We start from the raw sequence: 16,839 nt of genomic DNA, 5'->3' as shown, positions 1-16,839 counted from the left end.
CTCTGCATCTGTCTCTGTCTCTCTCCCCTTTCTCTCTTATCTGTCTGTCTTCATACATATTTTCTGGAAACCCATCACCTGGTAAATTCCACAGTTTGCTTAAAATGTGGAAAAAAACCCCAGTTCTTTCCACACCCCTAATTACAATGGCAGTGTACATCTGGGAAGGGTAGAAAGATAATAAAGAATCCAAATAGGGTGTATATTTCCACAGTAATGTACTTGATACAGGTGTGTGTTTTTTTTCGTATACACAAAGCTAAACCTTTTTATCTGCCTTATGACTACCTCTGGTTATTCTATCATTCTATAGTTAAAATAGTAGCTTCTGCTTTGTATGGAAGTCAGTCACCTTGAACCATGCATCTGCCAGAAGCAACAAAACAAAATAAAACAAACAAAAAACAAAACAAAAATCTGGCAAGTAATGGGACATCACTCTGTATTGCTGTGTGAAATACATTTGAGGGTGATGGTGACGGGGAGGATGAAGGGTAATAGTAAGGGGTGAAGTAAAATGAAAGAAAGTGATGATGGTGGTGAGGATTGTTGTTGTTGCTGTCGTTGTTGTTGTTGAAAGAAATCCATGATGGTGGTGATGATGACCAGACGATATATCTCATGACAGCCCAGACAAATGGCTGCCAGTCCTTCCCTTGTCGGAACGGTGGTCAGTGCAGTCCATTGGGGGCAAACGGGTACAGGTGCACCTGTGTAAATGGGTACAGCGGGTACAACTGTGACACACCACCTGGTAAGTTCTGAAGCACCAAACACTAAGCTGAACAAATTTTTTTCATTGTTCTTCTTTGCCAGCAGTAAAGGGAGGCTTCATAGGTCTAAGTGGTGCAAGTGGTGCCCTTTGTGTGTTGAAACAAAATGAGTACCACTGAAAATCACTGAAGTGACTCAGTTTTACCAATGTTTAGCAGTCGGGGGCTGTGGGCTTGGGGGTTAAACAAACACACACGCCAACAGAGACTTTGTGTGCTGCCGTGACATTGTCAGTGGTTGTGGAGGTGTCGCGTGAATTGTTGTACACTGTGTCGCTTTTTTTGTTTCGGCATAAAGCATCAGTCATTCAGTCAGCCAGCCCAAGTCAGTCAGTCATTCGCTCTGTGTCAGTGTCTGTAATCGAGTCTGTGTTTGTAATCTCTGTCTCTCTCCCCTTTCTCTCTTATCTGTCTGTCTTCATACATATTTTCTGGAAACCCATCGCCTGGTAAATTTCACAGTTTGCTTAAAATGTGGAAAAAAAAACCCAGTTCTTTCCACACCCCTAATTACAATGACAGTGTACATCTGGGAAGGGTAGAAAGATAATAAAGAATCCAAATAGGGTGTATATTTCCACAGTAATGAACGTGATACGTTTTCTTTTTCGTATACACAAAACTAAACATTTTTATCTGCCTTATGATTACTGCTGGTTATCCTATCATTTTATTGTTAAAATAGTAGCTTCTGCTTAGTATGGAAGCCAGTCACCTTGAACCATGCATCTGCCAGGAGCAACAAAACAGAATAAAACACACACACACACACACACACACACACACACACACACACAAAAAAAATCTGGCAAGTAATGGGACATCACTCTGTATTGCTGTGTGAAATACATTTGAGGGTGATGGTGACGGGGAAGATGAAGGGTAATAGTAAGGGGTGAAGTAAAATGAAAGAAAGTGATGATGGTGGTGAGGATTGTTGTTGTTGCTGTCGTTGCTCTTGAAATTAAAGAAATCCATGATGGTGGTGATGATAACCAGACGATATATCTCATGACAGCCCAGACCAATGGCTGCCAGTCCTTCCCTTGTCGGAACGGTGGTCAGTGCAGTCCATTGGGGGCAAACGGGTACAGGTGCACCTGTGTAAATGGGTACAGCGGGTACAACTGTGACACACCACCGGGTAAGTTCTGAAGCACCAAACATTAAGCTGAACAAATTTTTTTCATTGTTCTTCATTGCCAACAGTAAATGGAGGCTTCACAGGTCTAAGTGGTGCCCTTTGTGTGTTGAAACAAAACGAGTACCACTGAACATCACTGAAGTGACTCAGTAGCAGAGTTTTACCAATGTTTAGCAGTCGGGGGCTGGGGGCTTGGGGGTTAAACAAACACACACGCCAACAGAGACTTTGCGTGCTGCAGTGACATTGTCAGTGGTTGTTGGAGGTGTTGCGTGGATTGTAGTACACTGTGTCGCTTTTTTTTTTTCGGCATAAAGCATCAGTCATTCAGTCAGCCAGCCCAAGTCAGTCAGTCATTCGCTCTGTGTCAGTCTCTGTAATCGAGTCTGTGTTTGTAATCTCTGTCTCTGTCTCTGGATCTGTCTCTGTCTCTCTCCCCTTTCTCTCTTAACTGTCTGTCTTCATACATATTTTCTGGAAACCCATCACCTGGTAAATTCCACAGTTTGCTTAAAATGTGGAAAAAAAAACCCAGTTCTTTCCACACCCCTAATTACAATGACAGTGTACATCTGGGAAGGGTAGAAAGATCATAAAGAATCCAAATAGGGTGTATATTTCCACAGTAATGTACTTGATACAGGTGGGGTTTTTTTCGTATACACAAAACTAAACATTTTTATCTGCCTTATGACTACCTCTGGTTATTCTATCATTTTATTGTTAAAATAGTAGCTTCTGCTTAGTATGGAAGTCAGTTACATTGAACCATGCATCTGCCAAGAGCAGCAAAGCAAAATAAAACAAACAAATAAAATCTGGCACGTAATGGGACATCACTCTGTATTGCTGTGTGAAATACATTTGAGGGTGATGGTGACGGGGAGGATGAAGGGTAATAGTAAGGGGTGAAGTAAAATGAAAGAAAGTGATGATGGTGGTGAGGATTGTTGTTGTTGCTGTCGTTGTTGTTGTTGAAATTAAAGACATTCATGATGGTGGTGATGATGACCAGACGATATATCTCATGACAGCCCAGACAAATGGCTGCCAGTCCTTCCCTTGTCGGAACGGTGGTCAGTGCAGTCCGTTGGGGGCAAACGGGTACAGGTGCACCTGTGTAAATGGGTACAGTGGGTACAACTGTGACACACCACCTGGTAAGTTCTGAAGCACCAAACACTAAGCTGAACAATTTTTTTTTCACTTTTCTTCTTGTGCTAACAGTAAAGGGAGGCTTCATAGGTCTAAGTGGTGCCCTTTGTGTGTTGAAACAAAACGAGTTCCACTGAACATCACTGAAGTGACTCAGTAGCAGAGTTCCCTCTTTCTCTGTGTCTCTGTCTGTCTGTCTGTGTCTCTCTCGCTCTCTCTCTCATATGTCTTCATACATATTTTCTGAAAACCTTCGCCTGGTAAATTCCACAGTTTCCTTAAAATGTGGGGAAAAAACCCCAGTTCTTTCCACACACTGTAATTACAATGGCAGTGCACATCTTGGAAGGGTAAAAAGATCATAAAGATTCAAAACAGGGTGTACATTTCCACAGTAATGTACTTGACACATGGGTGTTTTTTTCGTATACACAAAACTAAACCTTTTTATCTGCCTTATGATTACTGCTGGTTATCCTATCATTTTATAGTTAAAATAATAGCTTCTGCTTAGTATGGAAGTCAGTTACTTTGAACCATGCATCTGCCAGAAGCAACAAAACAAAATAAAACAAACAAACAAATCTGGCAAGTAATGGGACATCACTCTGTATTGCTGTGTGAAATACATTTGAGGGTGATGGTGACGGGGAGGATGAAGGGTAATAGTAAGGGGTGAAGTAAAATGAAAGAAAGTGATGATGGTGGTGAGGATTGTTGTTGTTGCTGTCGTTGTTGTTGTTGAAAGAAATCCATGATGGTGGTGATGATGACCAGACAATATATCTCATGACAGCCCAGACAAATGGCTGCCAGTCCTTCCCTTGTCGGAACGGTGGTCAGTGCAGTCCGTTGGGGGCAAACGGGTACAGGTGCACCTGTGTAAATGGGTACAGCGGGTACAACTGTGACACACCACCGGGTAAGTTCTGAAGCACCAAGCATTAAGCTGAACAATAAATACTACAATTTTCTTCGTGTGAGCAGGCAAACATAAAAGAATGTAATATTCTGTCTAATGTAGTGTCAAAGCAAGTGTGACGATGTGAATGTGTGTGGGGGGTGGGGGTGGTGGGGGAGCTCTTGTGTGTCCAGTTTCCACCCCCTCTCTGAAGAAAAAGAATCAAGAAGAACACCAGCAACACCAATACCACCTACAACAACAGCAACCACCACCACCACCACCAACAACAACAATAACAACAACAACAGCAACCAACAACAACAACAGCAACCACCACCACCAACAACAACAACAATAACAACAACAACAGCAACCACCACCAACAACAACAACAATAACAACAACAACAGCAACCACTACCAACAACAACAACAGCAACCACCACCACCGCCGCCACCACCACCACCACCAACAACAACCAATACCACAACCCTACCACCGTGAACAACAACTTCAGCAAAGAAACAAACAACAACAAAACCAAAAAAATAAATGAAATAATAAAATAACGACAACCAACAATTTGATTGTGCTAATGCTACCACTGTTTCTGCTGCTAATGATGATGATGAGGAGGAGGATAATGAGGGGAGAGGTAAAGAGGGGAAATGAGATCAACTGAAGGAGGCGATGACGACGATGTCCAGATGATATCATTCATGACAGGCCAGACATACGCCTGCACTTCCTTCCCCTGTAGGAACGGAGGCCAGTGCACTTCAGTCAGTACATCTGGGTACACCTGCACCTGCGTAAATGGATTTAGCGGGTACAACTGTGAGATACCGCCAAGTAAGTACAGAAGCACCAAACCTTTAGCTCCAGTCTGAACCGACATGTAGCAGTCTCTCTAACACGACGTTAGTTAACCAGGAATGGGGACAGATCCCTGACCTGGACCCACAGCACAAGTCAGGCGTTGAAAGACTTCTTTACCAACATTAGCGGATGACAAGGATCACTATATAACTGTCCGCGTGTCTTCTAAGCTGAAGTTTTTTCCATGACGTTGTTATTGTTGTTGTTGATGATGATCATGATGATGACGATGATGACTGTTATTGTTGTTGTTGGAATGAGAAAATCTTAATGATGGCAGTAATGATGACCCAGATAATATATCTCATGACAGCCCAGACCAATGGCTGCCAGTCCTTCCCTTGTCGGAACGGTGGTCAGTGCAGTCCATTGGGGGAATACGGGTACAGATGCACCTGTGTAAATGGGTACAGCGGGTACAACTGTGACACACCACCTGGTAAGTTCTGAAGCACCAAACATTTAATCTGATTTTTTTTTTTTAAATAATCTCTTCGCTTTTTCTTCATGTCAGTAGGCAAACATTGTAGAGTGTGATGTTCTGTCTGATGTGGCGTTGAAGCAAGTAGGACGATGTGAAGGTCGTGGTTGTGGTGGCCCAGTGGTTACATACCTGACCAGGAAGTGAGTGTCCATGGGTTCGAGTCCCATATATGGACCGGGAAATTCACGATACAGTACAATGCGATACGATACGATACGATACAGTACAATGCGATACGATACGATACAGTACAATACGATACGGTACGATACAGTACAATGCGATACGATACGATACGATACGATACAGTACAGTACAATGCAGTACGATACGATACGATACGATACGATACAATACAATGCAGTACGATACGACACAATACGATACGACACAGTACAATACGATACGATATAATACGATACGACACACTACAAAGCAGTACAACACGATATAATACGATTAATACGATGCGATACGATACAGTACATTGCAGTAGAATGCAGTACAATACAATACACTACAGTACAACGCAGTACAATACGACACGACACGACACGACACGACACGAGACGAAGGCTTTTCATCCGTGATTCTCGTTGTGCGCTCAGTTTCAATCCTTTCCCTGCAGAAGAATTAAGAACACCAACAGCCGCACTACCACCACCACCACCGCTACCGTTATCAACAACACCAATGCCACAAAAACAACAACAAAAAACGAAAAAACAAAAACAGAAGAAAAAAACTAGACAACTATCGCTATTATTGTTTTTGCTATTGGTAATGATGACGATGATGGTTAAAATGATGATGGGAGAAGAGGTATTCAAAGAGGAAAGTGAAAGAAGTTGTTGGAGATGATGACGATGATGACCATCTGATATCATTCACGACAGCCCAGCCATATGCCTGCAATTCCTTCCCCTGTAAGAACGGAGGCCAGTGCACTCCTGTGGGCGTATATGGGTACAACTGCACCTGTGCAAATGGGTACATCGGTTACAACTGTGAGACACAGTCTGGTAAGTACAGAAGCAGCATACAGCTTTATTTTGTATTACTTTAGTTTTCATCACGTCATAACAGTCGAATGTTTCAGATTTTGACATTCTCTCCACTGTGGTACTATAGTGAGTAAGTGTGTGTGTGTGTGTGTGTGTGTGTGTGTGTGTGTGTGTGTGTGTGTGTGTGTGTGTGTGTGTGTGTGTGTGTGAATGGGGAGATGGGAGAGTTGACTGCTAATGCTGCTTCTGTTACTGCTTATACTGCTGCTGCAGCTTTTATGCTGTTGGTAGCGATTGTGATAGGTTACGATGATTAAGATATCAGTAATAAGGGGAGAGGTAACGAGGAAAATGAAAGACATTGATGCTGCTGCTGCTGCTGCTGATGATGATGATGATGATGATGATGATGATGATGATGATGGTGCTGATGATGATGATGCTGATGCTGATGCTGCTGCTGCTGCGATGATGATGATGATGATAATGATGATGATGATGATGATGATGTATAACTCATGACAGCCCAGGCGTACGGCTGTAGATCCTTCCCCTGTCTGAACGGAGGCCAGTGCACTCCAGTCAGTACATCTGGGTACACCTGCACCTGTGCAAATGGGTACAGCGGGAACAACTGTGAGACACCATCAGGTGAGCTTCAACAGCACCAAACATTTGGCTTTATTTTGAACCAACACACTTCATTCTCTCTAATGCCCTCTTGTTTGACAAGGAAACGGGGCTGATGCCTGACTTTAAAGCACAGACCCGACAGAGCACATGTCAGACCTTTGATAGACTGTCAATGCCAAGTAAGCTTTGAGCCTGGTTTTTTTTGTTGTTTTTTTCTCAAGGCCTGACTGGGTTACGCTGCTGGTCAGGCATCCGCTTGGCAGATGTGGTGTAGCGTATATGGATTTGACCGAACGCAGTGACGCCTCCTTGAACTACTGATACTGATACTGAGCCTGTGACGAGGGTCTTTAAAACTGTCAGCGCGTATTTCAGGCTAAACTTTTCAATTCTTCTTCTTCTTATTATTATTATTATTATTATCATTACCACATCCTTATAATAACAATTATGATTATCATTATTATTATCGTCATCATCATCATTATGTTCATTACTAACAAAGTTATTACGCTCCAAAGTTCCATTGAAACCAATGATTAATAAAAGTCAAGTCAACAACAACAACAAAGTGAGCGCACGCGCGCGTGTGTGCATGCCAGCGTGCGCGCGCGCGCGCGTGTGTGTGGCTCTTGTTTTATTAATACCGGAGTAATTGTACAACTGCTGGAGACAGTGGCAACGACGACGAAGACGACGACGATGATGATATTGGGCCTCCTGACATTGCCCGCAATGGTGTGTGTGTCATTACAGCACAGAACTTTGCCTGTAATTCCTTACCCTGTCTGAACGGAGGCCGATGCACTTCAGCCGGAGCATTTGGGTACACGTGCACTTGTCTACCTGGGTACACTGGCACTAACTGTCAGATACAAGGTCAGCATCATACGGTCATTTCTTTTTGCCAATCTGTTTGTTTGTTTGTTTGATTGATTGTTTTTTGTTTTGTTGTTGTTGTTTGTTTTTTGTTGTTGTTTTTTATGTTGTTGTTTTGTTGTTGTTGTTGTTTCGTTTCGGTTTGGTTTTTCTTTCTTTCTTTCTTTCTTTCTTACTGTCTTTCTGTTTCCTTCCTTCTCATGTTATTGTCTTCGCCATGTGAGTTGTTTCTTTGCCACGTATTGTGTGTGTTATTTATTGCACGTCAGTATTTTTCTCTGACAGTGGGTAGTACAAGTGATTTGAGTGTCCCTTTGTGTCTTTGTGTCGCTACACGTGTTTATGTCACTGCACGTAATTTGTGTCACTGCACGTCATTTGTGTCAGACTGCACGTAATTTGTGTCACTGCACGTCATTTGTGTCAGACTGCACGTCATTTGTGTCACTGCACGTCATTTGTCACTGCACGTCATTTGTGTCACTGCACGTCATTTGTCACTGCACGTCATTTGTGTCAGACTGCACGGTTTTTATGTTTTGTTTTCTTTTGTTTTTGATTGCACGTTATTTGTCCATGCATGTGCTTTGCGACTTTGCACGTTATTTGTGACTTTGCACGTTGTTTGTGACTTTACACGTTATTTGTGACTTTGCACGTTGTTTGTGACTTTGCACGTTGTTTGTGACTTTGCATCACCATGCATGGGATGTATGTGTTTGCACGTGATACGTGTATTTTTGCTCGTACTTTGCGTCATTGAACAACATAGTTTGTTGACTTGTATCTTTGCACGTCTTTATGTGTTTTGCAAGTGATAATGACTTTTGCTGTCCATGTGCGTGCGCGCTTTACTGAAATGTCATTTCAGGTGGTTTGCATCTTTGCACGTGATGTTCCGTTTACGTGATTTGTATCATTTCACGTGATGTGCTGTCCTTGCACGTGATACGTGTCTTCACGTGACGTGTGCCTGCACGTGACGTGTCTGCATGTGATGTGTCTTTACACCTGATATACCCTTGCACGTGATGTGTCTGTGTCTCTGCACGTGATATGTATCTTTGCATGGGATGTGTGTCTCTGCACTTGACGTGTCTATGCGCACGGATTTATGTTTGCATGCAGTTTACGTGTTTGCACACGATGATATGTCTTTGCACGCATTGTTTTCATCCGTTTGATCTTTTCTTTTTCTTTCTTTCTTCTTCTTCTTCTTCTTCTTCTTTGTGGCGGGGATGGGGGTGTGATGGGGAGGAGGTGGGGGTGGGAGGGGGGGATATGTGCACATGACATGTTTGCGTGTATTTTTTTTTTCTTTGCACGTGATTCATGTTGTTGCATGGAATAAATGTCATGGCACGTGCTCCGTGTGTGTGTGTGTGTTTGTGTGTTTGTGTGCGCGCGCGCATGCGCACACTGCAGGGTACGGGAACCAGTGCCAGTCTCTGCCGTGTCAAAACGGAGGGCAGTGCTACTCCACTGACGTCGGCTACCAGTGTTCCTGTCCTCCCTTCTTCATAGGGAACCACTGCCAGACACGTCAGTTTCCTCCTACTCTTCTTCTTCTTCCTCTTCTCCTTCTTCTTCTGCTCCTTCTTCCTCTTCTTCTTCTTCTTCTCGTCCTTCTCCTTCTTCTTCTTCTCCTTCTTTTTCTTCTTCTCCTTTTCTTCTTCTTCTTCTCCTCCTCCTTCTTCTTTTTCTTCTTCTTCTCCATCTCTTTCTTCTTCTTCTTCTTTCTTCTTCTCCCCCTCCTCCTCCTTCTTCTTTTCTTCATTATCATCATTATTTCGTTAAGTAGTAGTAGTAGTATTCATACTTATACTTTCTTCTTCTTACCATCACCATCATAATCATAATTATCCTTCTTCTCCTTGTTCTTGTCATTATTATTATGATCATCATCTTTTCTTTAAATGTTGTTAGTAGTAGTAGTAGTAGTAGTAGTATTTATACTTATACTTTCTTCTTCTTACCATCTCATCATCATCATCATCGTTGTATTGGTGGTGGTAGTAGTAGTGGTAGAAGTAGTAGTCGTAGTAGTAGTATTAGTAGTAGTAGTGATATTGAAGTAGTAGTAGTATTGATATTTAAATAGTTCCTATCTTCCGTGAGAAAACCTAACACTACGCGCTTTACAAACACACAGTTCTTCACACCACAGCTTGCATATCAGGGTAGAGCTAACTGACAGCCGCTGTGAGGCGCTCGTCATTCGTTTCACAGCGTTACTCAGTCAGGATTATTAATTTAAATCACGCGCACGCACGCACGTTTATATTAGACTGGATTTACAACAAAACTTTGCCAACCGGGACAACTCCCTTGTTGCCGTGGGTTCTTTTACTTACACAACATCAAAGACTTTTACGTCAGTACAGAACACGTGGTCTTTGTCATTCTTTCTTCAGTGATGATAACAACGTAAGTACTTATATGGCGCAAACTGCCCAAATATCACTTGGCAATCTCCCTACAGGTAGGGAGTGTCGAGATTGACACGTTGTTGTTGTTGTTGTTGATGATGTTGTTTCAGTGGTGTAATGCATACAGGAAGAGAGTGTAGAGATTGACACGTTGTTGTAGTTGTTGATGTTGTTGTTGTTGAATCAACGGCACGCTATGTACAGGTAAAGAGTGTAGAGATTGACACGTTGTTGTAGTTGTTGTTGTTGTTGAATCAACGGCACGCTATATACAGGTAGAGAGTGTAGAAATTGACAGTTGTTATTACTGATTGTTGTTGTTGTCGTTGAATCAACGGCACGCTGTGTACAGGCATGGCCTGTGGAGCCAACAACGCGCCCTGTCAGAACGGAGGGACGTGCACTAACTACTATGGACTGGGCTTCATGTGCTCCTGTCCATTTGGATGGTCCGGCACTTACTGCAACACTCCTCGTAAGTCTTCTTCAACCCGTTATTTCTTCTTCCTCTTCTTCTTCTCCTTCTTCTTCTCGTGAGTCTTCTTCTTCATCTTCTTCTCCTTCTTCTTCATCTTCTTCTTCCCGTTAGTCTTCTTCTTCTTCTTCTCCTTCTTCTTCTCCTTCTTCTCCCCGTTAGTCTTCTTCTTCTTCCCGTTTGTCTTCATCATCTTCATCATCATCATCATCATCTTCTTCTTCTTCTTCCCGTTAGTCTTCTTCATTATCATCATCTTCTTCTTCTTCCCGTTAGTCGTCTTCTTCGTCGTCTTCTTCTTCTTTTTCTTCTTTTCCACGAAAGTCGTCTTCTTCTTCTCTCTCAACTCTGTGAGGAATCATTGGAACGCTGCACTAAATGATTGTTCACCAGATTCTCTCCCCTCATTTTTCTCTCCCCTCGTTCCACCCCCCACCCCCACCCACCCGCTCTTCTCTCTCTCTCTCTCTCTCTCTCTCTCTCTCTCAGAGTGAAACCGCAGTGAAGAACAAATTGAGCTAAAGTCATTGAAGAAGTGATGAATGCCAGAATTGAAAAAAAGTATTAACTAACTGCAGATTTCAAGATGATCCAATGAATGGAATCAGTGTGTGTATGAGTAGGCTGCTTGCGCCCGCGAGAGAGACACGGAGAGAGAGAGAGGGAGAGAGAGAGAATAAACAAATATAAGCTAGAAACGTTTGTTTTGCTGGTTTACTGTGATTTTCATTGAAATGACCATTCTCCCTTGTGTTTTGGGCTTTCATGCTGAACAGGCCAATCCAATATATGAAAATTATGATAACATCTCTCTCTCTCTCTCTCTCTCTCTCTCTCTATCTCACGTGTGTGTGTCCGTGTGTGTGTGTGTGTGTGTTCGTGTGTGCACGCGTGGTTTAAGAGCACTATGTACTAAATGCTGAGTAAACGAACAGGCAAGGTTTTTTTATTTAACGAGTAGAAGACGTTTCTAGATTTGTTTCTGTATACATTCTGTACCCTGTGTGTCCTCTTGAGTCAACGCTGTTGGAAAGCACTAAGACAGTACTGACTTGAAGTGCTGTTGTTGTTTTTTTGTTTGTTTGTTTGTTTAATGGAGAGTGACCCTGCAGGCTTCTTCTTCACTATTCAACACTGAGCAGAAATAAGGAAAACATACACATTTTGACTCTTTGGGGGGCGGGTGGGGGTGTGTGGGGGGGATCATAATTCGGGTTGTGATTCCCACGATCCCTTGGCTAACTGTGTACACTGTTGGTGATGTCTGTGTCCAGTGCAACAAGTGACAGGGTGCCGGCTGGCCCACACCCCCTGTCTGAACGGAGGGACGTGCAAGGGGGCAGGTAACTTTACCTACTGCCAGTGCCCCCCCGGCTTCATGGGCAGCAGGTGTGAAAAAGGTGAGGCAGATACAGGTATAGTGACACGCTGTTGAACGTTTAGTAACAAACTGTTTCGACGTTTTCACAGTTTCAGTTCCTCAAGGAGGCGTCACTGCGTTCGGATAAATCCACATACGCTAAACCACGTCTGTTAAGCAGAAAGATGCCTGACCAGCAGCACAACCCAACTCGCTTCGGCAGGCCTTGAGTGCATATTATGTTTGTGTACCTATCCAAGTGGATTTCTTCTACAGAATTTTGCCAGAGGACAACACTCTGGTTGCCATGGATTCTTTTTTTCAGTGCGCCAAGTGCGTGCTGCACACGGGACCTCGGTTTATCGCCTCATCCGAATGACAACACGCTCAGTTTGATTCTTCAGTCAAACTTGGGAGAAAGGGCGAGAGCGGGATTCGAACCCACACCCTCCAAATTGGCAGCTGAGCGTCTAAACCATTCTGCCACCTTCCTCCAGCTTCACAAACTAAACACAGACAGAGACAGAGACATGGACACTGTTTAGTAAGAAATTATGTTGAAACAGGCGAAGTGAGGGCGTGTGTGATCACAGGCTGGGTCGTCTGAGGGAAAAAGGAAGCAAAAAAGAACAAAATTACGTGTGTGCGTTGGGAGAGAGAGAGAGAGAGAGAGTACATCACGTGTGTTTAGTGTATGTGTGTGTATGTGCGTGCGTGCGTGCTTGTGTGTGTGTGTGTGTGTGTGTGTGTGTAAACACACACGAGAACATTCCGAATGCCACACACGCTTTTTTCTTCTCTTCATTCGAGGTTCGGGTTTTTTTTCGGTTTTCTTTGCTTTTTCTTCGATCATTACCTTATGTTTGGTACTGACACTCGTGACCGTCAACTGCACACTCGTGTTGTGTGGCTTGTTCCATCCAGTGACGAACCGTCCAGACCAAAGGACGGGGTGCCAGCTTGCCGGGGACTACTGTCAGAACGGGGGGACGTGTGTGGGGGGAACTAACGGTCAGCCCTCCTACTGTCACTGCCCCTCGGGCTACGGGGCCGGCAGGTGTCAAACAGGTGAGAACAAACCACTTAGTTTTGTATTGTATTGTATTGTATTGCTGTTTTTTGTCACAAAAGTATTTGTGTGAAATTCGGACTGCTTTTCCCCTGGGAGAGCTCGCATCGCTACATTTAGAGCGCCACCTTTTTTTTTTGGGGGGGGGGGGGGGGGGTATTATTTTCTGCTTGCAATTTTATGTTTTCCTATCAAAGTGGATTTCTTTTCTACAGGATTTTGCCATGGACAACCCTTTTGTTGCCATGGGTTCTTTTACATGAGCTAAGTGCATGCTGCACACGGGACCTCGGTTTATCCGGCGTCTCATCCGAATGACTAGCGTCCAGACCACCACTCAAGTTCTAGTGGAGGGAGGTAAATACTAGCGACTGTGGGATTCGAACCAGTGCTCTCAGATTCTCTCGCTTCCAGAGCTGACGCGTTACCTCCAGGCCATCACTCTCCACTTGTGGCAATAAGGTTGATAACGACATAACGGGCAGCAACAGCTGAATGGTCTGATGTTCTGGAACTTTCAGTCTGAGGGTCCAGGGTTCGATCCCATTTTCGGCGCCTGGTGGGTCAGCTATAGGTGGATTTTTTGTTGGATTTTCAGTCTGCCAGCACAACCCATCGTGCTTTAGCCTACTTCATGTGAAAACTCGTGCAAAAGATTAAATACGCACATTAAAGATCCCGTAATACATGTCAGTGTTCAGTGGGTTGGGGGAATGGGGGGGAAGCAACATCCATGCACACCCCGAAAACGGAGTATGGCTGCCTATTTGGCGGGGTGAAAACTGTCATGCACGTAGAAGCCCACTTGCACATAGGAGTGAACGTAGGAGCTGCAGTCAACGCGGAAAGTAAGGGAAGGAAAAAGAAAGGTCTTGGTTTGGTGAGGGTTTCGTTGTTCCAGGGGTTGAAGTCCTGACAAATGAAGATGTGTGTCCGTGATTATAAAGTGCTATCAGTCCACAGCCAGAGGCCGGACAGTACACAACCAGAGCTGAATTGAACGTTAATTTGACCACCAAAGTGATGACTACTTCTTCTTCTGCGTTCACTCGTATGCACACGAGTGGGCTTTTACGTGTATGACCGTTTTTACCCCGCCATGTAGGCAGCCATACTCCGTTTTCGGGGGTGTGCATGCTGGGTATGTTCTTGTTTCCATAACCCACCGAACGCTGACATGGATTACAGGATCTTTAACGTGCGTATTTGATCTTCTGCTTGCATATACACACGAAGGGGGTTCAGGCACTAGCAGGTCTGCACATATGTTGACCTGGGAGATCGTAAAAATCTCAACCCTTTACCCACCAGGCGCCGTCACCGTGATTCGAACCCGGGACCCTCAGATTGACAGTCTAACGCTTTAACCACTCGGCTATTGCGCCTGTCTGATGACTACGAGTTACCCGTGTCTCTGTGTGTGTGTCCCCAGCCCTGCCTGATGGCTGCAGATCTGCAGGGGGCTCCTGTCTCAACGGGGGGACCTGTGTGAACGGCTCCGTTGGACAGCTGCCCTTCTGCCAGTGCCCCTCCCAGTTCAGGGGCAGCAGGTGTGAAACAGGTGAGAAATGCTAAAAAAAAAAAAATGAATAAGGAAAGAAAGAAAGAAAGAAAAAAAAGGGAAAAAATTAATACCTGTTGTGCATGGCAGGTGGTAATGGTTCAGAGACATCGACAGAGGAGCAAATTTTATTTTTTTTCACTTTTTTCTTCTTCTTTTTTTTTCTTCTTTTTTTTTCATGGCTCAATCTAGATTAATTTTCGTCGGCTGTTGTTTTTGACGGAAACGTACGAACTTTAACCCTGTGGAAGTCACCCAATGCTTTTGAAGTGCCAGTCGATTATCATTATTTAATAAAAGATATTCATTTATTCGTTGGTTGTTAATTTTCAAAAAGCCAATGCATTATCTTACTGATTTCTTCTACTCTTTTTAAGTATCATGTGATTATGAAACAACATAAAACATCTGCGGTTTTGAACGTATTTAACATCTCTTACACACACACACACACACACACACACACACACACACACAAATAATGTTGCTTTTAGCCCAGCTGACCACAAAGGGCCATCTATCCTTACACCCATCTATTAAACAACTCTATGACCCAACTATACATCGCAGAATATTAAAAGGAAGGAAAAAGGAAAGAAATGAAGAAAAGAAGGAACGCTTTGGTTATTTTTCTCGGGAAAACATGTCCATACTGCTCGACTAAACCCGGGGTACTTTCATGAACAAGCACAGATGACATCTTATTCAATCACATATGATTTGAAAGATGCAACATATCAGTAGAATAATGATGAATGCTGCAGTCTGAAATAATGATCGGGAGAGGGCGAGGATGGAATGGAGGGGGGTCGGATGGGTGGGGGCGTGGGAGGTGGCAGTTAGTTTGGCCTTGAACTTGAACTGATACAGTGTTGATCAGAGTTCGAGGTCCCCGTTTTGACATGGTGGTCTTGTGTCCTTCGAGTCCACACTCCACCCAGGTGTGAATGGGTAGATAATTCTACCCGACTTCGGTTGGGGAAGGTTCTAAACAGCTGAAGGAGAGAGGATAAGGTCCTGCCTTCCTATGCCGAGCTCTGGACACGTAGATACGAATTCACTGCTCCAAAGAGGAAGGTGGCAGAATGATTCGTTAAGACACTCGTCTGCCAACACAGAGTTCGTGAGGGTCTGGGTTCCAATCCCGCTCTCGCCCTTTCTCCCAAGTTTGACTGGAAAATCGAACTGAGCATCTAGTCGTTCGGATGAGACAAGAAACCCAGTCCCGTGTCCAGCACACACACTTGGCGCACTGAAAAAGAACCCATGGGAACTAGTGTTGTCCTCTGGCAAAATTCTGCTGAAGAAATCCCCTCGGAAAGGTCCACAAAATATATGCATGCACTCAAGTTCGTTTATTTATTTATAGTCTGTTCATTTAAGATGATAATAGACTCAAGGCCTGACTTAGCGCGTTGGGTTGTGCTGCTGGTCATTCATCTGCCTAGTACATGTGGTGTAGCGTGTATGAACTGTCCGAACGCAGTGACGCCTCCTTAAGAAACTGAAACTCTGTGTGTGTGTGTGTGTGTGTGTGTGTGTGTAGCCTGTCTGCCGTGCCCCACCTTCCACCAGGACGTGCAGAACCTGTCCTTCTTCTACCTGGACTGGCAAGACTTCCGCATGGTGTACAGGTGTGACGGCAACGGGACCCTCACCCACCTGCCCGCCACCACCCCCTTTGGGGGGTGATGCTGAGGATGGAGGACGGAGATAACACGTGGGAGGATTGCCACCACAAGTCCCCCCTTGAGGATACCCGCACTCGTATGTTCCAGGATACAACGGACTCGCGTTTATGAGGATAGCGACTCCTTCTTTTGGAGGATAAAGACATGACTGTGTTTAATTAGGGATATCGATCTTACTTGTGTTTGAGGATAACGAACTCGTGATTAGGGATAGCGACTCTTGTTTGAGAAAAACGGACTCATGTTTGAAGATAACACACTCATGTTTGAAGGAAATGAACCCATGTTTGAGGATTGCAAAATAATTATGTTTGAGGATAAGAAATTCATGTTTGAAGATAAGGATACATTTACTTTTGAAGACAGCAACAAAGCTCTTCTTCTCGAGACGTCTGGGGT

At 44.0% G+C, this 16,839-nt stretch overlaps 1 protein-coding gene across 11 annotated transcripts in view; it reads left to right on the top strand.

Moving 5' to 3' along the window:
• The window catches only part of LOC143274920 (uncharacterized), a 55,143-nt gene extending 38,304 nt beyond the window's left edge, over positions 1 to 16,839 (top strand). For 5 of the 11 annotated variants that reach the window (XM_076578921.1, XM_076578919.1, XM_076578918.1 and 2 more), the window contains 14 exons: positions 629 to 754; positions 1,792 to 1,917; positions 2,952 to 3,077; positions 3,869 to 3,994; positions 5,169 to 5,294; positions 6,236 to 6,361; positions 6,869 to 6,994; positions 7,733 to 7,855; positions 9,281 to 9,397; positions 10,637 to 10,759; positions 12,034 to 12,159; positions 13,044 to 13,187; positions 14,621 to 14,749; positions 16,296 to 16,838. In XM_076578921.1, coding sequence (XP_076435036.1) covers positions 629 to 754; positions 1,792 to 1,917; positions 2,952 to 3,077; positions 3,869 to 3,994; positions 5,169 to 5,294; positions 6,236 to 6,361; positions 6,869 to 6,994; positions 7,733 to 7,855; positions 9,281 to 9,397; positions 10,637 to 10,759; positions 12,034 to 12,159; positions 13,044 to 13,187; positions 14,621 to 14,749; positions 16,296 to 16,441 — 1,790 coding nt within the window. In that variant the 3' untranslated portion in view covers positions 16,442 to 16,838. Of the gene's footprint in view, positions 1 to 628; positions 755 to 1,791; positions 1,918 to 2,951; positions 3,078 to 3,868; positions 3,995 to 5,168; positions 5,295 to 6,235; positions 6,362 to 6,868; positions 6,995 to 7,732; positions 7,856 to 9,280; positions 9,398 to 10,636; positions 10,760 to 12,033; positions 12,160 to 13,043; positions 13,188 to 14,620; positions 14,750 to 16,295 lie in introns of all 11 variants that reach the window. The other 6 variants (XM_076578915.1, XM_076578914.1, XM_076578912.1 and 3 more) reach the window with 6 other exon arrangements.

Source organism: Babylonia areolata, chromosome 29 (assembly GCF_041734735.1).
Source record: "Babylonia areolata isolate BAREFJ2019XMU chromosome 29, ASM4173473v1, whole genome shotgun sequence".
NCBI lineage: Eukaryota > Metazoa > Mollusca > Gastropoda > Neogastropoda > Buccinidae > Babylonia > Babylonia areolata.
This window is presented reverse-complemented; position numbering and strand designations above follow the sequence as displayed.